Source organism: Hyperolius riggenbachi, chromosome 8 (assembly GCF_040937935.1).
Source record: "Hyperolius riggenbachi isolate aHypRig1 chromosome 8, aHypRig1.pri, whole genome shotgun sequence".
Taxonomy (NCBI): domain Eukaryota; kingdom Metazoa; phylum Chordata; class Amphibia; order Anura; family Hyperoliidae; genus Hyperolius; species Hyperolius riggenbachi.
In genome coordinates, this window is record NC_090653.1 from 69,349,374 (window position 1) to 69,374,638 (window position 25,265).

At 43.6% G+C, this 25,265-nt stretch overlaps 1 protein-coding gene across 11 annotated transcripts in view; it reads left to right on the forward strand.

Annotated features, from left to right (window-relative positions):
• The window catches only part of TMEM91 (transmembrane protein 91), a 510,612-nt gene that overhangs the window by 191,027 nt on the left and 294,320 nt on the right, over positions 1 to 25,265 (forward strand). The window contains exon 1 of one of the 11 annotated variants that reach the window (XM_068250639.1): positions 1,013 to 1,115. The exons of the other annotated variants lie outside the window; for them this stretch is intronic. Coding sequence (XP_068106740.1) covers positions 1,083 to 1,115 — 33 coding nt within the window. The 5' untranslated portion in view covers positions 1,013 to 1,082. Of the gene's footprint in view, positions 1 to 1,012; positions 1,116 to 25,265 lie in introns of those variants that run through there. 11 annotated transcript variants of the gene reach the window in all.

Sequence of the window (25,265 nt, forward strand, 5' to 3'; positions counted from 1 at the left end):
GTGTGGCAGAAAACTAACACTGCACATCACTCTGAACACACCATCCTCACAGTCAAATATGGTGGTGGCAGCATCATGCTCGGGGGGGTGCATCTCTTCAGCAGGGACAGGGAAGCTGGTCAGAGTTGATGGGAAGATGGATGGAGCCAAATACAGGGCAATCTTGGAAGAAAACCTCTTGGAGACTGCAAAAGACTCGAGACTGGAGCGGAGGTTCACCTTCCAGCAGGACAACGGCCCTAAACATAAAGCTAGGGCAACAATGGAATGGTTTAAAACAAAACATATCTATGTGTTAGAATGGTCCAGTCAAAGTCAAGATCTAAATCCAATCGAGAATCTGTGGCAAGATCTGAAAACTGCTGTTCAAAAATGCTGTCCATCTAATCTAACTGAGCTGGAGCTGTTTTGCAAAGAAGAATGGGCAAGGATTTCAGTCTCTAGATGTGCAAAGCTGGTAGAGACATATCCTAAAAGACTGGCAGCTGTAATTGCAGCAAAAGGTGGTTCTACAAAGTATTGACTCGGGGGCTGAATAATTACGCACACCCCACTTTGCAGTTATTTATTTGTAAAAAAATGTTTGGAATCATGTATGATTTCCGTTCCACTTCTCACATGTACACCACTTTGTATTGGTCTTTCACGTGGAATTCCAATAAAATTGATGCATGTTTGTGGCAGTAATGTGACAAAATGTGGAAAACTTCAAGGGGGCCGAATACTTTTGCAACCCACTGTACCTCTCATTACAGTTGTTATTTGAAGTATTAGAGGCAGAGAATCAGCAGGACATCCAGCAATGTGCATTACATAAAAGGAAATAAACATGCCAGTCTCCATATCCCTCTTACCTTGGGTTCTTCTTAAAGGGAATCTACAGTGAAGATAAACATATGAAATACTGAATTGTATGTGTAGTATAGCGAAGAAATAGAACATCAGTAGCAAAAATATGAGTCTCATATTGTTTCCAGTACAGGAAGAGTTAAGAAACTTCAGTTGTTATCTATGCAGAAGAGCTTCTCTGAGCTCTCTGACCCAACTTGGGTGGAAGACAGCTGCGGTTTTCTGAAGCGCTTATGCATCAAAGAAACAGTAAAAGACAGCTTCAGGTAAGGTTTTACTGCACGGAAGGTCAAGGGTCATTATCTCTGTTCTGTTTCATAGTTTAAAATATAGAATGTAGTTTGTAAACTGCAAATATTAGATAATGATGCAATGTTGTTAAAAAAAAAAAAAAAAAGCTATATAACTGAAAATAAAAATATGTGACTCTTACTACACATTCTTTATATCAAAAGGGTTTTTTTCCGCTTCAGTGTCATTTTGTTACCTGTATAACAACCTCTGGCTTAATTGATACCTTTTAGCTTTATCGACGAATCAACCATCAGGTATAATCATTATTTTCCAAGTTTGATTAGCCTCATGTAAAGTTGCGGTTCTGCTCACAGAAATTCTTCTTTCTATAGAGCAAAAGAAACTCCTTCAAAGTCAAAATTTTCAGCCTGTCCTCAATAAAGAGATAACTATATATAAACGTACATGATGATTCTACTGGCTGCTTGTCCTTGAATTCCCCTTGAAAAGAAAGAAAATGGCAATTTTCTAATGTCCTCCTGTAAATATCCTACAGTTAGTTCTGCCGCAATAAATCCTACTTGTAAGCAACTGTTTCACCTTACTTGTTCTCATTAGTAAGATAGATTTTTTTGTATGCTAATTTTTTTTAAGGTTTCCTTGGTAACAGTGTATGCCTTCGTTAGTACAAGATGTGCTCGATTTTGCAACTCGTGCTTTTAGTGAAGCTTGCCTTGGTCCAGCTTAGCGCGCGGCTCAGAGCAGCATGCAGCACCCAGGTATTCTACATTGCAGAGTATGCTTCTGGCAGTGCTTGTTACTTCCAGAGCATTCAGGTTATACTGACCTAAAAATGTACTTATTGACAATATGTCAGAAGAGGATGGGGAATGTTCCTGGATTGGGGGGGTATGTAACTGTAGCATAGAGACTCACTATGGAGTGCTCCTTCTGTTCTTATAGAAAGTATGGTTCTTGTTACAGCCATACAGAATGTTATATTTATATGATAATACATTCCCTCCACAGGGGCCAGTCTGGATGTATTTGTGAGCCCGTCTATGTGGCGATATCATTCTATATAATAAGGCACTCTGGGGGTGATTTACTCTCAGGCCATCTCTAGGAGAAATCGTTATTTTACCTTTGGACAATGTGGAAAAAGTCACATCCTATTTTCTCTTACTGTGGTCTCTATTCCCATTGCAGATATTTCTTCCCCTTCTTGCTGTGTTCCCTCCATGTCTGTAACCCTTTGCCTGCCAAGCGCGTACCTAGTATGTTATGGCAGGCAATGGCTCCTACTGCCAAAAATATATCTAGTACGTTTTTTGCCATTTCTGCACGATGGAAGAAGTGGGGAAGAAGGGCTGACATCATTCCTCCCTCCCTCTACATGGGCTCCCATGCAGAGCTGGAGCAGTGGTGTAGTGTGTAATTAACTCCCCCAATTGATCGCTCCCTGTGGTGTCCCTGCCAGCAGCCGTCTCCACTCTACTTCCTGTTTCCCTGTATGACGCGTGATTACGCCTTATGCAGAGATCAGGCAGCCAGAGAGGAGAGAGTAGCCTACTGCCAGCAGGGACACCGCATGGAGCGAGTGATTGGGCGAGTTAATTACACACTGCCCCGTGCTCCAGCTCTGCAGAGAGGTAGAGAAGGGGGGCACATGGAGGGGGAGGGAGGAGGATGTTGGCCCCCCTCCCCCAGTATCGCCTTTATTTGGCTACCTATACTGGCTGCACCTTTACCTGGCTTCCTGTACTGGTAGCACCTATACCAGGCTACCTATACTGGCTGCACTTATACCTGGCTTCCTGTACTGGGGGCATCTATTCCTGGCTACCTATACTGGCTGCACTTATACCTGGCTTCCTGTACTGGGGGCATCTATTCCTGGCTACCTATACTGGCTGCACCTATACCTGGCTTCCTGTACTGGTAGCACCTATACCAGGCTACCTATACTGGCTGCACTTATACCTGGCTTCCTGTACTGGGGGCATCTATTCCTGGCTACCTATACTGGCTGCACTTATACCTGGCTTCCTGTACTGGGGGCATCTATTCCTGGCTACCTATACTGGCTGCACCTATACCTGGCTTCCTGTACTGGTAGCACCTATACCAGGCTAGCTATACTGGCTGCACTTATACCTGGCAACCTTTACTGGGGCATCTATTCCTCGCTACCTATACTGGCTGCACCTATATCCGCCTTCCTGTACTGGCGGCACCTATACATATTATTTTGTTGGATTCAGCAGAATCAGGGCTTTTACAAACCATAACATTTTTGTAAGTAAATCTTTTTTGGAAAAAAAAAAAAAAACATAACAGAAAAATATTTTATATTTCATTTTTTTTTTTAACATAGTTCACTCACAAATTTTGTTAAATCTCCAGAAAAAGTGCAGAATTTTGTTTGTGTTCAAGCCTAATAATAATAATATGTCCTATTTCATGTAGGTTTTCTTGTCAAAAATCCTAAGTAAACCTAATGAGTGGAAAATGTCTAAAAACTGCTTGGGCAGTAGATGTTCGCGTTAAGAACAATCGGCTGGCAGAGAAAGTGTTTAAAGCAGGCATGTCCAAAGTCCGGCCCAGGGGCCATATTTGTCCCACCAAGCCTTTTCTGGTGGCCCCCAAGGCTCTCTACAGTTGTTAATTCCATGCGGCCCACAGGTCCTAGCTGCAGTGCCAAATAAAGGAGCCACCTTGTGTTGCTGCTCTACCTCCCTCTATGCTCTCTTGTAGGTTATCAGCCCCCACTGTAGCAGTAGCAGCCACTGATTATCAGTTGCCACTGTGCTTAACTGGAAATATTTTATTTGGCAAAATGTCACAGGCATAGTGTACCTAACGGTAATCAGCATAAATTGTTTAATTTTGCTAGTTCGGCGTCCTAGCACTCTCAAGAATGGTGATATGGCCCTTGGCCTTAAAAGTTTTGACAACCCTTCTTTAAAGGTAGCCTAAAGTAAAGTTAGAGGAATGCAGAGGCTGCAATCTTCATTTTCTTAAAGAACAAGTAACACCCATGCCGTTGCCATTTTGCCAAGCTAATGCTGACATCATATCCTCCCTGACTCTTGTCCCCCCCCCCCCCCCCCCTTTCTCTTGCTCATTGTGTATTCATTAGCTGCCCTCCTCCCAGAGTCTTCAGACACTCCCATTGAGGTGTATACTAGGAACTGCACTGTCTTTTTATTTACTTACTTTTATTTACTCCTCCAATCACTGAGTCATCTCACCCTTGCTTGTAAATACAAGTGAGCAGAGGGTGTTTCTGATAAGCAGCTAGGCAGGGAAATAAATGGAAGAGGAGGAATATATTATAGATAAAAAGAACCCCCAGCATGCAACTGAATGGCATGGCTATTAAAGGGCCAGTGCTCCTAAAGTATGTGATAACTACAAATCATAACAGCAGAAAAAGTTTTGCAAGTTTTGAATGCAGGATTATCATCTTTATCACTTAATACACTCAGACCAGTTGCTGTTGAAATTTGATTTTCATGGCAACAATACCGCTTTAATAAACACTGCCAGTTGACTTCTGTGACACTGCCTGATTTCTGTGCTGATGTTTTGCCTCTAATACTTTAAGTCATTGGCCCAGAATGAATGTGCAGATCACATCAAATACTACACAAAACAAAAGTTTTGTGTACAATGCCAGACTACTGTCCTCAGAGGAGCTCACATTCTAATCATACTATAGGCCTAATTTAATGTCCTCCCATATTGTTATTATGTATTTATATAGCACATATTCTACAGCACTTTACAGAGTACAGAGTCCTGTCACTGTCTGTCCTTAGAGGAGCTCACAATCCAATCCTGTCATAGTCTAGGGCCATTTTTTAGGGCACAGCCAATTAGCTTAACTGTTCAGATTTAAACAGTACATGCACCATGATCTGCAGGTATTGCATTGGGGAGAGAAAAAAAAACGGGACAATGCCCACTATTTGGCTCCACCCAGAACTCCCTTACAAGGCCCTGCTAATAACTCCACCCCGTCTGTACAAAATTTTGCGTGAACAAATATTTTGACTAACTTGTCCAGGAAAAAATAGAAATTGGGTTGGCAATCCTGTTAGAGTTCCATTAATATTGTGACTTTCATTGATTCTTTTACAGTTAAAATTGATTTTTACAGTCAATGATTTCTCCAAGAATTTAACAAACTTTATTGCTCCTGAACTTGCCTATGGAAGGTTATAAGTAAGGACTACTTCAATAAACTTATGGCCAAAGCAAAAAAAAAAAAAAAAAAAACACCCCATTGAGCTCTGGCACCAGGTGCATGCAGAGCCAACATTGCAGTATGTGAAAACAAAAATACAAGATTTCCGCACAGTCTTCAAACAAGAGCTGAACAAGGTGTCTCAGAGGTCCAGTGCTGGAGCATCAGAAGTGCACACTCCTAAGCATTGGTACTACCACCTTTTGGAATTTACAGCAGATCATCAAGGGAAACAGGAGGCAATGAGTAGTGTGAAGGAGGAAGAGTTAGATGACCCGGCTGAGGAAACAGAACTGAGAAACTGGTAATTACATTTTCAAAATGTGCTGTACAGTTTATTGCCTGTGTTTTGGGTTCATGGATGTGCTGTTTCTGTGATTGCGGATCAGACAGCTGGTTGAAAGGGAAGCTTTGTCACATGTATACATCAAGAATGTCTACATTTTAGTGAGTGGGTTGAATAACTAAGGGAGTATAAACTGGTATCGACTGATGCTAAAGGATATCTATGAATAGTGGGCTACCACAAAAGAAAACCTGCTCCAAACCACTCCATTACTATAACACCCCTACGCTCCCCCCTTACAAGCAACACAACGTTACTCGATACTCTTCAACTGTAATTGGGCAATCCATTTTTAAGCGGATGAGAATTGGTTGCACGCTTGAGAATTGGTTGCACGCTTGATGTGGATTGGCTCTGCAGGGGGCAATGCCCCTGTAAACCAAAAACATCCCCCCCCCCTTTCCCAGAAAGGGGGAGGTAAACTGGTGCAAGAGGCACCCAGAAAGGATAACATTTAATTAAAAGCATAATAATTTAAATAATTGAGGTGGCTTACCATATTACTATGCTTAACCAGAATTCTCAAGCAACCAGAAAAAAAATCCTGGGCTTGCAAGATTTACACTTCTTTATACAGTAATAAAACTCAGTTACATTCATTTAAGTCTGTCATTTGTCTTAATTTGTATTTCATTACTGTATTTCAACATTAATATCAACATTAATACAGACTACAGTATATGGTATGTATTTATTTAGAGTGGAGGTATAGTACTGCATCAGCTTGGCCTATTTTTAACATTGACTTTCAAGCAACCAGAAACTACACCAATCTGGCATCAGTCGATCCCCATTGGTTCTGGATAATGGGGGTTTTACTGTATGTGTGTAATGTGTGTATATACTGTATGTGTATGGATATATACAAATATTTTATAGTCAAAACACAACATGTTTGTTGTGAAAAGGAAACGCACTACATTAAGGCTACTTTCCCACCAGGACGTTGCGTTTTAGGGGGCGTTATGGTCGCATAACGTGCCTCTAACGCAACACTCTAACCGAATGAATCACGGTCCTGGATCCAGGCAGGGAAAACTTTCCCTGCATTTCCGGTGCTACACCTCACTCAGGTCACCCACCTGAGCAAACAGGTACAAAAGCAGTGAAGAGGCGGCACACAAAAGGCTTGCTAATTAAAGCGTATATTGATAGTGGAGCCACACTACATGTTACGAACCATCTCGGTTCTTCATCAGGTGTAAAATGAAACCAAACACAACACCTACATATATACTGGCATAGAGACCACACCCCTTGATTAGGGGGCATGGAGGTCACTACCTAGACATAAGCCACTCCTTACTACGTGCCCCTAACGCAACGCCTGGTGGTGTTGGATGTGGACGTCAGAGTGAGCCACGTTGTGCAGCTCACTCTGGCGTCCGTGATGCCGTGATGCGTACTCTTGGATGCAAGCGGCATCACGTGGTCCCGCCAGTTAATCGCCGCACAGAGCGGCAGCTCCAGGAAGTAAACATTGCACGTCACTGAGTGCAGTGAATATTAATTAGCCATGTGGCTGGCCGAGGAGGAGGGGAGACCTCCTCCTCCAACACTACTGAGCATGTGCAAGCAGTCTTACGCGGCTTAGCCGCTTATGAAGTACAGCACGCAGCACTTTAACTTGACGTGCTGCGTTACAATGTAACGCAACGTGGGCACTGTGAACAGCCCATTGACTTTTCATTACTGTGCGGTGGGCTGCGTTACAGGCTTCACTAACTTGCGCCTGTAACGTCTAACTGTGAAAGCAGCCTAAAACCACAATAGTGTTTTTAAAGAAGAAGCACATTTCACTACTCTGTATTATGAAAGAAAGCACAAGGCATGCATGTTAACAGGCATTACACAATCTTAGGATGTTGCTGTTCCACAGCTACTGGGCCATTAAAAAAAATTCATTTCAAGTATTGTTTGGTACATTTTGTGGTTGGCGTCGCTTTATGGAAGGTAATGGTGGAGATCGTAATCGCCAATCACCTGGACTTATTCACCTGGTTGCCTCCATATCCACAATGTTGATGTTGGCAGGTAAACACCCCCTTATTCTCTATGTAGGTAATTGTGTAGCATGCAGCATGCGTAAACAATTATGTCCACCTTATCCATGCTCATATTTATTGCATAATGAAACACACGGAACCTGATGGAGAGAATACCAAAATTGTTCTCGACAACCCTCCTGGCATAGGAAAGCTGAAAATTGTACACTTTCCATCAGTAGCCCAAACTTCTTTGGTGATAAGGCTTCAGAACGTGTTCATGTTGGACAGGGGTGGCCAAATGTGGCCTGCAGAGCCTTATCAAGTGCCCCCCGAAGCTCTCATTCCTTTTAATATCAAGTGGACCTCAAGACCTTGTTCTACCTACTTTTCTGCTATCTTGTAATCCCATTGCTACAGGACTACAAGAGAAATTGCCGCCAGAGTCGACATTCGCAGACATTTTTCATAGTGTATACAGTACTCAGGCGGACATTTTTTTGTAGTTCTATAATTGCTGTGGGACTACGGGACATGGCTGAATTAGTCCTGATTGAGGGAGAAGAGGAGGAGAAGAAACATAGGAGGTTGGTGAGTAAAGGAAGGTTTTGTGTGTGCTTGCATGCGTGTGTATGCACAGATTGGAACAGATCGGAAGCAAAGACGGGACAGATTTGAGAGCAGGCCCAGGGGTAGACAGTAGGGACAAGGGGAGAGCAGGTACAGAGGGAGACAGTAGGAGGCAAGGGGAGAGCAGCCACAGAAGAGACAGTAGGAGGCAAGGGGGTGGGGGATTCAAGGGGAAGAGCAGGCACAGTGGGAGGCAAGAGGAGAGCAGGCACAGAGGGAGACAGTAGGTGGCAAGGGGAGAGCAGGCACAGAGGGAGACATAGGACGCAAGGGGTGGGGGATTCAAGGGGAAGAACAGGCACAGAGGGGGTAAAGGGGAGAGCAGGCACAGGGGGAGACAGTAGGGGGCAAGTAATGAGCAGGCACAGAGGGAGACAGTAGGAGGCAAGGGGAGAGCAGGTACAGAGGGAGACAGTAGGGACAAGGGGAGAGCAGGTACAGAGGGAGACAGTAGGGACAAGGAGAGAGCAGGTACAGAGGGAGACAGTAGGGACAAGGGGAGAGCAGGTACAGAGGGAGACAGTAGGGACAAGGGGAGAGCAGGTACAGAGGGAGACAGTAGGAGGCAAGGGGAAGGAGGGCAAGAGGAAGAGCAGGCACAGATGGGGACTGTAGGGGGAAATGGGGAGCAGGCACGGGGAGGAGGGCAGTAGGAAGCAAAGAGGGAACACAATTGAGAGTGGGCACAGAGAGAGACAGTAGGAGGCAATGGGGCAAGGGGAAGAGCAGGCTCAGAGGGTGACAGTAGGAAGCAAAGAGGGAGCACAGGGGAGAGCATGCAAAAAGGGGGGGCGGTAGAACACAAGGAGGGGGCACAGGGAGACTGGGGGATGCACAAAGGGACTACAGGTGGAGAGGAAGGTGCACAGAAGGACAAGAGAAACCATTACTAGATTGCTTTAATAGGCACCAATAAACTCTTATCACCAGCAGCTGGAGAAGCTGCTCCTTCCTTTGACCTTAGCAATGCATTGACACTATTCTCCATGTTCTGATTAGGTGTGATTGCGATCTGGCCTCACTACATTACATACTGTAGCATGGCTGAATGCCTTGCTTATCCACATACAGCAGAAACAGGCAGAAGTTTGCAGTGTTTCCTGAGATTGCTGCTAGGTCTGCTCATGTGTTGTGGCTGTAATATGAGAGATCACCAGCTGGAAAGCATGCAGAGCCACAGAGCTAGAAGTCATTGCGTTTTCTGTGTACAACAATTAGATAATGATAAGACTGCTCAGCTCGCAGCTGTAAACAATTCACACTGATGCTCCTGCTGCAGAAATACTGCTTCGCTCCATCGATAAATGGCAAAAGGATTGAAGATAAGACGGCACAGCTGTGCCCGGCCTCCTTCTCGCCTTATTGAGGCAATGCAAATGTTTTTATATTCCTTTCGAGGTAAAGCAACTGTAAAGAGATGGAAATAGGTTTGTGGGGAGAGGCTTATCTTACCATTTCCATCTCTAGTGGCAAGAAATACACATCTGTACCCCCAAGCCAGCATTTCCCCCATAGCGCACAACAACACTGTCTTTGCACCAGCTTACAAACCTAACTCATATATTGCAAAGTATTCAGGAATTGGGAACCAAGCTTTGAGGCAAAACGGAAAGAGTTTGCCCCAATACCACTGGACGTATGGGGAAGAGGAATGGACGTGGTTCCGAGCAGCAGAACTGCAGGTTTTTTAACCTGTTAACACAAACATGACATATATATGCTACCAGTTTGTGCCTCTGTTCTGCAAACCGTACGTACAGGTGTGCCCTGTCAATCTGCGGTGGGTACGCACTCACGCCACTCATTCAGGGGAACTTAGAGTGTAGGGATTGGTGAACGGGAATATGTTTTCCTGAGCCAATCTTAGCCTTCCTGCAAAATATGCAGTGTTATGCACATAGTTACAACTAGTGACAAAGTGAATTCTTAATAATGTTAGTAAATAAGTTACCGTAAGTCTATCTCCCGGCTAATCTATCACTACAGATTGCTGTTGATCAGTGTTTTGTGGTGACAGGAGCTGAGAGAGAGACTTATACTGCAAAGTGGTAGGCCTTTTTATACTTTTTAATAAAGTCCCCCCCCCCCCCCCCAATAACTAGCCTATTAACCCCTGATCCTCCCTCTCCTTAGCCATTTTGCCCTTGGGGTCTTTCTGATCCCCATTTCCACTACCTTTTGGTATTTTTCCCCCTCTCTATGATCTCTATCTACTCTTATTTCTATCTATAATCTTCTATTCTTTTCAATATGCATCCCTGAAAAAAGTCACACAAAAAAAAATCTATATCTTTTTCTACTTTTCTTTTTACTTTTTGATCTACCTATCTGTGCAAAGTATAACAAGGAGGCTTTCTCCAGCAGAGCAACAGAGGGGACGATTCAGGAAGTAAATGGCTTCCTCCGACCTACTCTGAGTCAGATTCTGACAGCTCAGATTACATAGTGCCACCATCTTGCTGCTTGAGGAGGGATCCTGAGTTTGCTGATGAGGGACAGTCAGAGTTCATAGCAGGGGGCTCAGTGGGGAATACCGCTTCAGCTAGCAGCGGTGGTCAGAGGGGAGCCAGACACAGATAGGTTGTGCGGCCACCAGTACCCCCCTCCCCCCAGGCAGGTGGTACGCAGTTCACATTCTACATGGCACATGGTCACTCCCTGGTCTTGTTGCACCTGACACCCCACCTTTCACAGGTGCTAGTGGTGTGTCCATGCCTACTGACAATCTGACACCACTTGACTTTTACCAGCTGTATATCACAGTTGGTGCTGCACATAGTTTAGCAGTCAAACTTATATATACAACAATATTTGGCACAGAATCCCACCTACTATGTGGTGGAAAAATGGGAGCCCACCATCGTGCCTGAAAAAAACGTATTCTGGCCAGACACAAAACATGGGCATAAATCAAAAGCCAAAATTGAGGAAGTGCTGGTCCAAGGACATCTTGCATAACACAACCCTCTACCCAGCTACAATGGGCAGGCAGCAGTATAAATTACTACATTCATACACTATAATGACAATTCACAAAGTTTTCCAAAAACTGACGCTGCCCATGAAAGGCTTTTCAAGCTGAGGCCCCTGTCATCCCACCTCGATTTAGAGAAGAGTATAGCCCAGAGAGAGACATCACTGTAGAGGAGTGTCTGGTACCATGTCATGGGAGACTCTGACTGAAACAGTACTTCCCAAGGTGATGCCATTTATCCAACAGGCATATGGGTTAATCCCCTCTGCCGGCATCAAGGCCAATCTGCTAGAGGGGTCCCTATGCTAAAGGTGTATGCATCCACCTCCTACACATACAATGAACATATCTGCAATTGGACACGTCTGCTCCACATGTTGAGAAGCTGATAATCCACTTCTCCATCAAGGCTACCACATGTACACGTGGACAATGTACTCCATTTTAAATTTCTCAACTCAGACTGGCGCTTGTGGAATGGTGAGGGCAAACTGTTTAGGCCACCCACAACAGGTGAATAAAAAGTTGAATACTCATACAGCCTCAGACGCGACAAGCACCTTGCATTTAAGTACCAGGACAAGAGGGAGGTGATGATCTGGACATTGATTCACACTGAGGCCACAGTCAAAAAGAGAGCAGACTGAAAAGCCAGAGGCAACAGTGGACTACAATAAGAAGATGGGAGTAGTGGACTTAGCAGATCAGATGCTGGCTCCTTATTTGCTGACGGGACAGCGGTGGGCCTGTTATAAAAAAGTACCATTTTACCTGTTCCAGATGGCAATGCATAATGCAGTTCCAGGAGGAAGATCATCAAGTGCCTCATTTTTAACTCTGCCTAAACTGCACAACAAATTGATCTAATTCACTCGTAAAACACAATCTGCCTAAAAGAAGGTCATTTTCCTGCCATTATCCCCCAAAATGATGGCAAAGCAAAACCACAGAGGCAATGAGTGTGTGCCAAACACAGGAAGGACTCCAGGTACTTTTGCCCAAAATGCCCCCCAAAGCCAGCACCGTGCATTATCCAGTGCTTTGAGGCATACCACACACTCACCAATTATTAGTCTTCATTGTTTTGTTATTTTTTTTTAGTGTGGTTATTTTCAGAACCTGGACATATTTCACTGGCTGTTTTCCCTTTTCTATACATTTATGTAACTTACTGTCCATCAAAGGAGCTCACCTTTAGACTGCCACTATGTTTTTGGGATGTTGGAGGAAACCCAAGAACACATACAAGCTTCAAAATTGAACTTTGGACCCTGCTGCAAGGAGTGTTAGCCGCATGCTTAGACTTTACAGACCATCTCCCATCTTCTGACCTTTGGATTTGCCTTGGCTTCAGACCCCTGGCTTCTGTCCTCTGGCTTTTCTCCGATCCTGCTAGACCTTCAATGGTAAAAAAAAAGCATTTGGTGCTACTTATGGTTAACAGTCTGCTCGGTGCCCTCAAAGCTATCTGATTATGTATATGGTGTATTACAATATTTTAGCTGTGACAGGCAAGAGAATATAATTTGGGACGTTTTAGGGCTAAGGTCTATGTCCTGTGAATTCTTTTTTGTGACAAACTGAATCAAAAGCAATAAAATTATTTTCCTGTACTCTGTACCAAAATAAAACACTTTTAAAAAAAAGTGTTATTTATGCCATGAAGGTATACTTGTATGCTACAGTTATTTTGCAAATAAGGGTTTGTAATTATTGATAGAGTATAATGAGAAAACCAAAAACACAAAACGGAAAAAAATATACCTGTATTTCCCAAAAAGATATTGTGGCCATACATTGTACTAGGAACATAATGCTACTGTTACAATAGCCAAAACAAATAGGCAGATAAAATGTGTGGGTTTTATCAACAGTAGCATTATATATTTTAAAACTATAGGGGATGGAATTGGAGAAATATTGTATTTTTTCAGTTTTTTTCCCTTTTTAGAATGCATAAAAATTACTGAAAACAAATATCACCCCCAAGAAGCCTAATTTGTATTGAAAAAAAAATATATAGATCATTTAGGTGTGATAAGCCATAATAAAGTTATGGCCAAATGAATGGGAGCAGCGCTGAAAGGTGAAAATAGATCTTGGTGGGAAGAGTAAAATAGCCTATGGAGTGAAGTGGTTAAAGGGGACCTGAAGTGAGAGGGATATGGAGGCCACCATATGTATTTCCTTTAAACAATACCAGTTGCCTGGCATCCTGCGGATCTTACTAGCTGCAGTAGTTTCTGAATCACACACTTGAAACAAGCATGCAGCTAATCCAGTGAGTCACTTAAGTCAGAAACATCTGATCTGCATGCTTGTTCAGGGTCTATGGCTAAAAGTATTAGAGGCGGAGGATCAGCAGGACAGCCAGGCAAAGTTTAGTGTTTATACACATGACTGCCTTCATATTGGTCTCCCATCAGGCTCCCTGTAAAGCACACATCCATGACGTGTGACATGATGAATTGGGTTACTTTTCTATTGGGGGCGTTGTGTACTTTGTATAATCAGGATCACAACAGAGGGGAAAGGTGAAGCATACAGAACATGAAAAGGATCCTTTGCTGCGACTGTTAATGCGTGCATTGTATGCGCTACCACACAGCATGCCTCACATTATTCTAATAGATTCCGTGGAACTGCACTGATAACGGTCGCGGTGTGAGCGTACCATTACAAAATAATTGCATTGTGTAAGCAATATTGTCTATCACAACACCCCAGCGTGTAAGTAGCCATAAAAATGAGTACATATAGTATCGATCCTTATTTAGAACTTGCGTGTGCTCACTTTTTTTTATTTTTATTTTTTATTGCAAGAATTAATAGACCAGTGCTTTATCCTATTGCTAGAATAGTGCTTTATGTGTGCAAATGACGCCATGAAACTGCAGGTAAATGAGGCTGCTCTCCTGAAAAGAAAATTAAATCCAGAACACTTTCCTTATCTGGCTGTTCAAACAATCCTAATAACACAAGAGTGCTATCAAAAGTGAATTCTTTCTTTTTGTTGTGAGCTGAATGAACCAGATTTTACATCACCCTGACATGGCTGCTGTGTACCCTTCATGGTGAACTAAGCACACCATCTCTTTCCCTGGCCAGAAACTGACTGAAACTGTGCTGCAACTGGCTGAGCCTAGTTAAAGGGAATTGGTTCCCTGTGCAGGGGTGATTGAGGTAGAGGTGTGTTACACCCTCAGGTAGTTCTTAAAGGACACCTGAAGTGAGAGGGATATGGAGGCTGCCATATTTATTTCCTTTTAAACAATACCAGTTGCCTGGCTGTCCTGCATATCCTCTGCCTCTAATACTTTTAGCGGTAGACTCTGAACAAGCATGCAGATCTGGTGTTTCTGAAAAATGTCGGACTAGATTAGCCACATGCTTGTTTTAGGTGTATGATTCATACATTTGTGCAGCCAAAGAGACCAGCAGGACTGCCAGGCAACTTGTATTGTTTTAAAGGAAATAAATAAGACAGCCCCCGTATACCTCTCACTTCAGGTACTCTTTAAAGAGAGCCCAAGGTGAGCTCATATAATTTAAAGAAAACCTAGGCTACCTGATCCGAGGTGCTAGGCGGATCAGGCAGCCGCCATCCCCGCCGCTCCGTTGGCCTGCTAGGGCCTACTTTAACTTTCATGACCTCTGGGTTATGACGCTGGAAGGAGCGAGAGCTCTCTCTCACAGCGTGCAGGAGGCGGGGGAGCTGCAGTGGGCGCGGCCAGGGAGAGAGAGCTGCCCAATAACAGCTCTGGAAAGTGTAACGATTGGTGTCAGCACGCAGAGAGAATCTGATTATTGGTGATCTGCAGTATCACCAAGAATGCAGATATATACCCGATTATTGATGATCTGCAGTATCACCGATAATCAGATATATTGCTAACCTCTGGACACCTATAGATAAGTGAGTGTTTGGTGTAACAGTAATACTTTGAGTGATGCACCTGCTGAGCAGGAGATATACAGTAAAGAGACACTGCTCTGGGAGCACAGGAACCCGCCAGCAGCCTGAGGCTCTCCAAGGGGAGGAGTCAGACTGGAGACAGGAGGGATCAGAGAGTGAGTGACACCTAAAGGTGGATGTCACTATCTGATCTGGAGACTATCTCTTAGGGGAGAGATAGCTCTCGAGGTCGGGCATGCCGGGTCGGCAACACACTGACAGATAAAGTACATAGACAGAAGGCTGATTCGGTATCCAAGGCTAACAGGGTCTGGCAACGGAATATCAGATATACGAGGTACCGAATCAGATGACAGAAGAGTAGTCAGGAAAGCAATAAGTCATAACAGATATCAAACAATGCCTAGTCTGGGTGTGAGGTCCTTGGTCTCTACACCCCGGAACTAGTCTGAAGTATAACAAAGTGATTTGCACCAGTTCCCTAGTCTTAGGTGCGAGGTCCGTGGTCTCAGCACCCTGGAACTAGTCTGGAGTATAACACAGATGATAATACAGTTCCCTAATCTGAGTGCGAGGTCCGTGGTCTCAGCACCCTGGAACTAGCTTAAGCATAAACAGAATACAATTCAATAATCTGGCTAAGTGTGTATTCCCAGGTCCACCTGGTTCAAACACACTGGGGATCTGACTAGGTCTGAGTGCTTCCACGTAGTGATCGCAACGGCAGACAACTTGAAAGTTACCAGCAGGAACTATATATGGAGTAGTGCTCTCCAGCACCATCCCTAATAGCTCAACCAATAGTATCCCGCTCAGGAGTCAGCTGATCGGCGTGGTCAGCTGACTCTTCCTGCTTAGTATAAGAATTCTGCCTCTCGGCGCGCGCGCGTGTATTCCTAAGTCTATGTGCACTAACAGACTCAGCCACACCAGACACACGCTGCCGTGTGGAAACCGCCGCGCTGGACGCGGAACCAGCCGCCTTACTGTTGTTGCATGCGGCGGCTTTTCTGCGTTCTGCCTTGCTGACAAACACACGCTTCCGTGTGCAAACCACCGCACTGGACGCGGAATCAGCCGCCTGCTCAGTAGCACGTGTGGCGGCTTTTCCGCGATCTCTCACAGAAAGCATGCAGGAACGCCTCAGTGGACGTTTGAACAGGGAAGCCCTCTCCTCCCATTACCCTCTGAGATAGCAACAAATATTTGTTGTTAATTTCGGGTGTAGCAGAGAACCCCGCACCGCCTCGGGTTCTCTTAAAGCAGTAAAGCCAGCGATGCTGTAGGAAGGAGGACTTCCTGAATGCTTGTATTCTGCTACTGTGGAATGATTAGTTTGAAATTTGTAAACCTGCAATTTTAATAAATGCTAGTTTATTTTGTAAACGTGTCTGACGAGTGGACTTTGCATCTGCCGCCCTGTTTCTCCGCTCTGTTTACCATTCCTGTTTGAGGCAATCTTTTCAAAGCATGCAGGATCTTCTAATAGAAAGCCCAGCAAGGCCTGAATGCCTAGAATCAATCTCTATCACACTGCCACAAAGGGAGCATTGTCTGATCTCATTCCGATGACTGACAGAGAGCAGGGAAGTGTTTACCAAACCCAGGATCCCATCTCACCTGATCTGGAGCAGCTGAAAGCAAACTGAGGAATAATGTCCACAATGAAATATTTACATGTAATATTTCATATTAACCCAATTAGTAAGAAACATAAACTAAGAAAAGGTGGGGGAAAGGCTGCGCGTCCCTAAACACATGCCGCAATTGAATGGTTAATCGCACAGGCATACACCGCTTCTGCTAGACTGAAAAATGCATGCCCTGCATCCAAGACAAGTGCTAACATTTATTAAACAAGGAGGAACTTAAGCTTCCAACATAGTTTGCATGCAAAGTATATTATACTAGACACTTGCGCCACGGTGAGGCAAACCTCCGGGCAAGTGACCTAACCTAAATTTAAAACCTTGGGAGCAGCTAAGCAAAAAAAATGTGTAACTTACATTTGGTTGAACAGCGAGAAGAATGCCAGCGCATACCACTCTTGGATGCAGAGCATGCATTTTTCAGTCTAGCAGAGGCGGTGTATGCCTGTGCGATTAACCATTCAATTGCGGCATGTGTTTAGGGACGCGCAGCCTTTCCCCCCACCTTTTCTTAACTTTGTAACTATGTAACTGTCAGGTTAGCTGCTCCCAGCCCCTCCTCCTGAGTTTCCTGTTTGCATAATAAGTAGTAGCAGATTTGCATATGATTTGCATCTGAATTGAATGCGAAGTGGTCATTTCGGATGCAGCCTTAGTGGTATGCGCTGGCGTTCTCCTCGCTGTTCAAGAAACATAAACTAATTTAAACAAATCTGTTGTTAGTACTGGGCTTAAAGCCCTAGTCTAAGTACATTTTGCGTACCTACATTTCTTTGAAATAATTTTTTTTTTAATGTACATTTAAAATAATAGTGCAGAAACCTTTAGTTTTTTTGCAGTGTGAACATCTAAAGTTTTGCTGCAAGCTTTCACCATTCAGGCCCCTTTTTAACTTGCGTTGAAAACCCGCGTTGCCCTTTTGTACCGCAATGGGGCCTAGCACACTCACCGCTTCACGTTGCGCTGGAAGTTTCCAATTCACCGGCAAAGTCAACATCGTGTTACCATCTGACTTCCGCAGCGACGCAGCAGTGACTAAAGTCAAGGTTACTGTTAAATCGTGGAGAAAAAAGCAGAGGGAGAGCTGGTAACCCAATCTAGTGTAATATCGTTAGGTTACCAGGACAGTATATAAAATGCAAGAAGTATACTCACAAACAAGGGTTGCTGGGTGAGGCAACCACTCGTCAGCGCTTGTGGGGAAGTACCGTCCCCACTTGGCCTTGTATGGTATGATGCTGGTCGCTGCTCAAAAAAAAAAAAAAAAAGCGATTCTGTGGTTCATGGGAAAAACCCTTTTAAACCAAGCCTCCCCGAAAACTAAGGGGTAAACGCTAAATACTGTAAGAACTGGAGGCGCCCGTTTCTAATGTTGTTAAAGAGACACTGAAGCGAAAAAAAACTATGATATTATGATTTATATGTGTAGTACAGCTAAGAAATAAAACATTAAGATCAGATACATCAGTCTATTTGTTTCCAGTACAGGAAGAGTTAAGAAACTCCAGTAGTTATCTCTATACAAAAAAAGCCATTATCTCTACGACTTTTAAAAGTCGTGGAGAGGGCTGTTTTCTGACTTCTATTATCTCAACTGTTAGTTAACTATTTACTTTTCCTCTGGCAGAGGAGAGTTCATTAGTTCACAGACTGCTCTGAAAGAATCATTTTGAATGCAGAGTGTTGTGTAATCTGCACATATTATAGAATGATGCAGTGTTAGAAAAAACACCATATACTTGAAAATAAAAATATGAGAATATTTTCTTTGCTGCTAATCTTCTAGTAATTATTCATAGTACACAACCAATTCATTATATCATATATTTTTTTTCGCTTCAGTGTCTCTAAGTGTACAGAGATCTCCAAAAGGCAGTATCCAACAATAACCCTTTTAGGGTTCCTGTTCTAGATATATAAATCAGGATTCAGATAAAAAGTTCAAAAATATTTATTCGTGCACTCGACAATGCGTTTCATGGTAAAAAAACGCTTCCTCAGGTCAGTAACGTGCCTAACACCAGGGTAGTCCTGTTTCCGGGCACAGTTTGACACACTGCAAATGCACACCACAAGTGTAAAACCAACCTCAAACAGCATGCTGTGTACACAGCCAGCAGCACATCTCTCTCCATTGTGCTCAGAATTCCCCCCCCCCCCCCCTCCTTCCCCAGAGAAACCTTCGCCTATAGCAGAATCAAGTGGAACATCATGGGCAGCAGGACCAACCGTAATCCCTGCTGAAGTAATCATCATTAGTAACTGATAGCCAATGGAGGGGCTGTGCCTTCGGCAGGGACCACAGTTGGCCCTCCCCTCTGTGATATTACACGTCACGTGTCGTTTGTGCTTTGGATTTTTAAACAAGAATTGATTGATGGGTCATTCAGCGTTCGTTCCTAGCATTTTTCTTCTCCCTGTGTGTATGGTAAGCTTTACCAGCATCTCCCTTGAGAAATACAGCAAATTACAAGGTGGTTCGTTATTTTACAAAATGGCATGTTAAATGAATTTTACAGGGAATTAAAGTACATAACAAAGACCTGTCTAATGGTACATAACAAAGGCATGTCCAAATGTGATGGAACAAGGGATGGTCTACCTGTATTTGTATTGTTACAAGAAACTGATTAAATTCAATTTCTTCCTAGGTGTTCTCACAGTAGATTTTTTTTTACACCTTATCAGCAATATGCCTTTCAGCCCCTGGCAAGAAAAAAAGACCTTAAAACAATGGTGTTCAGTTGTCCGTTATATTACTATATTCTTACTTAGAATTTTTTCTCTTGCTTGGTACTGAAAAATGATTTTGTATATCATATGGAAAAAAACAAATGTCTCCTGGGATAAAACTCCTGGGACAAATGTTAATTGAATCAAGACTATAGATGGTTAAAAATAAAAAGCAACTTGATAGTAAAGTCAACCCCTAAACTTTTCTATTCGTTAATTAAGCTACCCATCACATTAATAGACAAATTTGGGAGGCTGTGTAGGGGAAAGCGGTGAGGTTATGGACACTCCATGAAGGAAGTTTGACTCAATCACTTCTAGTGTAAATGCAAATCTAAAATAATGCAACCATGATTTGCAATTAAACCCATAAATGGATTGTATGTGTACGATGATGCCATTACCCACATGGGCCAAATGCTGGAACAACTTAATAAAATATTCCCTAGTGTTTCTCCTTTATGTTTCTGTGGCTGCCAGGTTCCTGGCTCTCTTCTCCACAGTTTTTGGGAGTGCCCTGTAGCTCGTATGATCTGAGATGAATTAAATTTGGCCCTTGGTTCCTTTTCGTCTGTTAACATTGATCTTAATGCCCAGTAAGCGTTATTGCTTGCTCCACATTTGAAGGTTCCCAAAAGATGGAGAGGGGAGTATTATGTTTTTGGATGCACAAATCTATGGGCTGTAGCACATAACTGGAAAAAATCTACCATTCCTTTTGAACAAGTTTTGAACAGACTAGAGGAGGTTAGGCCGATGGACCGAATTCACCATACTATGTATGATGCTGCCAACGTTTCAGACTAACTGGGCGGATTGGTCTGCTTCTTGTATGTTCCCTGACACTTAGTAGTATATCATCCCTGGAGAAGAAATTTTAGTTGTTAAAGAGGAACTCTGTATGCGCAATTGTGTTGTTTATTTTGTTATGTTTTGAAATCTTGCCTAAAGGGTTTCTCCTGTTTTACTACCAGGTTGATTATAGGGACATTTTGGACCTAGGTTTTTTTTTTTTCTTTATTAACAAATCAATTTTTATAAAAACAGAGGATTTAAATGAGATATTGTGAGTGTTTACCAGCTGATATATAAGGTAAAAGTACCAGTAGAGCCGGGCAGAGGCGAGAGAGGCTCTAGCCTCAGGGCGCAGTGTAGGAGGGGGGCGCACAACTCAATCTGCTATCATTCCTCTATTGTGTTTGAAGCAGAGAGAAATAAGAAAAGGGGATACATAACAGTGACTGCAAGCCAGATAACTATAGATTAAGGTGTTGGGGGGATGGGGTTTGGGAGCCCTGGGGCACCTCTGAGTGTAATATCAATCAATGTGTGACGGCTGGGGTGGGAGGGATGGAGGGGCGCACTTTGGTGTCTCAGCCTTGGGTGCTGGAGTACCTTGTCCCAGCTCTGAGTAGGGCTATTTTAGGACAATCCACAACCTGCAAGGAGAGTTGATCATTTATAATAGTGAAAGGCACGTTCCAGAAGGATAATATTTTGGGGAAGCACCAAAACACATGAAAGAAAGTACCTGTGTCTAGCTGATGTTTAGGACAACTATCACTATTAGTAGGAGTAATCTTATGTATTCTCACTGGAATGAGATAAGTTTGATGTAAGAATTTAACCTGCATCAGTCTGTCTCTAGCTGAGATTGGGACCTTTACCAAATCCTCCAAGATGTCCTCCCAGTCAGTTTCATCTAGACCGAGACTATCTGATTTCCATTTTTCTTTGCACTTCAAAAGACCCCTGGGGTCAGTTTGCAGAAGCACAAAGTGTATAGCAGACAGAGGTTTGTCTAGTCTGCTTTGCATGAGTGTTTTTTTTTTTTTTTCTAGTGTGCACATCTCAAAAATTGGACTAACATAGGATAATTGTGGGCCAAAAGTGTGTCTTAAGGTGGCCATACACTGGTCGATTTGCCATCAGATCGACCAACAGATAGATCCCTCTCTGATCGAATCTGATCAGAGAGGGATCGTATGGCCACCTTAACTGCAAACAAATTGTGAATCGATTTCAGCCTGAAACCGATTCACAATCTGTGGAGCTGCCGCCGCAGCCGCCCCGATCCCCCCGCATATATTACCTGATCCAGCCGGCGCGAGTCCCCTGGTCTCCGCTGTCTGTTCTTCGCTATGGGCTCCAGGGCTCCAGCTTCACTTTACATCCTGTCGGGTGAAGTTTAAACAGTAGAGGGCGCTCTTCTGTTTAAAGTTCCTGTCGGGACAGGAAGTAAGTGAAGACAGCGGAGAGAGCGGGGACACGCGCCGGTGGAACAGGTCATGTATTGCCATTAGCGTTGGTCGTCGGACATTCAAACGCCGCTATCGATGCACTCCCTACCCGCCGGCGATTGAGCAAATTCTTCCGCACGGACGGATCGACGGGAACAATCGATTTTGGACGGAAATCGCAGTGATCGAATCTGCTGTATATCTGTGGGAAAATCGTTAAGTGTATGGGCCCCTTTAGGTACACACCATACAATTTTCTGTTAGATTTACCTGCCAGATAGATAATTTCCAACATGTTGGAAATTATCTATCTAACCATCTATATGCATAGCAGTTAGGCATTGTTCTACTCAGCAGGAGATAACCAGAAGACAACCCACCAGAGATAATGACCAGTCTCTACCAGTACTTTAAGGCGCGTAAACACGTCATACTGTAGCTAATGACTGGTCCGTCAGACCCTCCCGCTGGGCAGGCGGTCTGACGACAGTAGGATGTGTGTACGCGCTGTCGGCAGACTGAGAAGACTGTTTCTGACAGATCCGCCGGCCGATAGCGTGTACACACATCCTACTGTCGGCAGAACGCCCGCCCAGCGGGAGGGTCTGACCAACCCATCGTTGGCTACAGTTTGGCATTTACAGAAAATAATCTAACAGAAAATCTAACACAAAAATCTAACAGAAAACTGTATGGTGTGTATTAGTTGTAGGAAATAGAAAAAGATCTTATTGGAGAGAGTCTACCGCTGTGTCAGTTCATTAAAAGACAGCAGTCTACCATCTCCCATAATATGTTGAAGGGATTTAATCCCTTGTTTTACCCATACAATCGGATCAGGAATTTGCATAAAATGAGCAAGGTTGGGGTTGTGGACCTCGTTATTTTTGATGACACATGTTTTGTAAAGTATTTTTTTTTTTTTTTTAAGTGCGTGTGAAATTTACCTGACATTTGTCCTTTTTATTCTGCAATAAAAAATAGTTAAAGGGAAACTGTATTGTCATCCTGCCCAGCAGTCCACTCATCTGTAACCCCCAGTCATTCACGGTATTCAGGGCCGGATTTAAGCCAAGGCCACACATTCCATGGACTAGGGCACCACAGAATCAAGGGCGGGTGGGCAGCAGGCTATAAGGGGGTAGAGGTGGGGAATGGTCACCTATCTTCCTATACTGGAGGGAGGGGGGGTCATCAGGCTATCTATACGGAAGGGGGGGGAGTGTTATCTGGCTTCTTATACTAGAGGGAAGGGGGAGGGGTCATCAGGCTATCTAAACTGGAGGAACGGAGAGGAAATGTTATCTGGCTACCTATACTAGCGGTGGGGGAGGGGAGGGTCATATGGCTGCCTGTATTATAGGGAAGGGTTGTCTGGCTACCTATACTGGAGGTGGGGGGGGGGAGGGTCATATGGCTGCCTGTATTATAGGGAAGGGTTGTCTGGCTACCTATACTGGAGGTGGGGAGGGAAGGATCATCTGGCTGCCTATACTGGAGGAGGGCGGCTACTGACAGTGGCCTTGGGCGGTAAAGAGTACAAATCCAGCCCTGACGTCATGTAGGGAATGATTCATACATCTTTGTTCCTGAATTCTCTCACCTTACTTATTTTTCACCTCAGCTATAAGCAGAGATGAATCATGAGATAAACAGATAAGGAGAGATAAATTGTGTGCTGCGACAGATAAGAAGATATTTTTACTGAGATAAGACAGATAAGGAAAATTAATTTGTAATATAAGTTTAGTGAATTAACACTATAGCCCCAACTACCTGTTTGGACTTTTGGGAATTTTGACCTCCAGTAATATTGTGCCATTGGGTATGCTATCATGTCCTGTATGACTGGTGAAGATGCTATAGAACTATGACAAACTGATTAGGTCAGTGATGGCTAACCTTGGCACACCAGCTGTGACAAAACTACAAATCCCATCATGCCTCTGCCTCCCTGAGTTATGCTTAGAGCTGTAAGGGTATTGCAATGCCTCATGGAACTTGTAGTTCCACCACAGCTGGAGTGCCAAGGTTAGCCATCACTGGATTAGGTTATATGTCATAAATAAACACGACATTTTAAATAAAAAATCACAAGTAGCATCGTCCTAGTAAGATCACTGTGTGTTTCTGATAAAACTTTTAGGTTCGCCTTGAGACCAAACTGATAGAAAAAAAAAAACACTCAAACTTCTAAGTTCTAATTTCTCAATTTATATTCCGCCCTGCTTGGTAGAACTAATATAATTATATATGTGTAGAAACTCATTCCTGTCTTCACAATATGGTGGCAGGACAGAGAATGCTGGCAAATGGCTGAACATCTGCTTCACACCTGATATCATGGGCCTCCTGAAACAAATCCATGTCCTTTTGGGTAGGAAAGGTCATGGATATTTAACCTGTGCAGTCTCTGCTAATGTTTTTGGTTGAACAGATCCAGGAAGCACGCCGAGCTATAACAGCGAGGAAATTGATTACCATTTTCAGATGGAAAATGTTCTTGCTGATTCAGATACCGTACTTTAATACTGAGTTCCCTCCAGGGGGCTCTATGTAATTCATCATACTTCTCAAAACATTTTGTCCCCAGTCCATTTTCTTTAAAGTCAATGGGGAAAAAATCAGCCAGATTCTTACCTCTGGGTCCTATAGAGCCTTCCCGCTCCTTTCTCGGCCCCCTCGTTTAAGTGGCAGCTCCCCCGTTGAATTGTCCACCTCAGTGGACTCCGTAACTGTTCGGGAGCCAGAGTGCTCTTGAAGACAGGCACCTCCATAATGCGCCTGCATGAGCATGCAAGAGGACTTGCTCGCTCAGGCACTGTACGGAGTCACCTGTGTTCTGGAACACTCAGGCTCCTGAAGACTTCCGAAGCAGAAAGCAGTATTTAACCAATTTGGTTGAATACTGCTACTGGGGGAGTCTGCGGTGAAACACTGGGATCGGAAGGAGAATGGGAAGGCTCTATAGGACCAAGAGCCTTCCCTCTCCTTAGGTAAGTATCTGGCTAATTTTTTTTACAGTTCCCATTGACTTTAAAGAGGCACTGTAGTGACTACATTAGTACTACATAAGTGATTTAGGATAACCACTTTTACGTTGCTGTTTCAGCATCAGAAACATTTCCGATATGTATATATTGCAGTATATTGGTATGTAGCTTCTCCCTGCCAGTGATGCCACAGCCTAGGCTGTTTATCTATGTGGAATTCTCCTCCCAGAGCAGGTAGTTTTTCTACTGGCTTCAGAACACAGACTATATAAACATGCCGCAGAGCTGCACCTGACTGCACTAAATATGTCACCACCCATTAAAAATGTACACGGGACATATATACATACATTGCTCTATTATGAATGAATTGTATGTGTAGTACAGATTGCTAAAACATTAGTAGCAAAGAAAATATTCTCATTTTTATTTTCAGTTATACAGTGTTATTTTTACAACGTTGC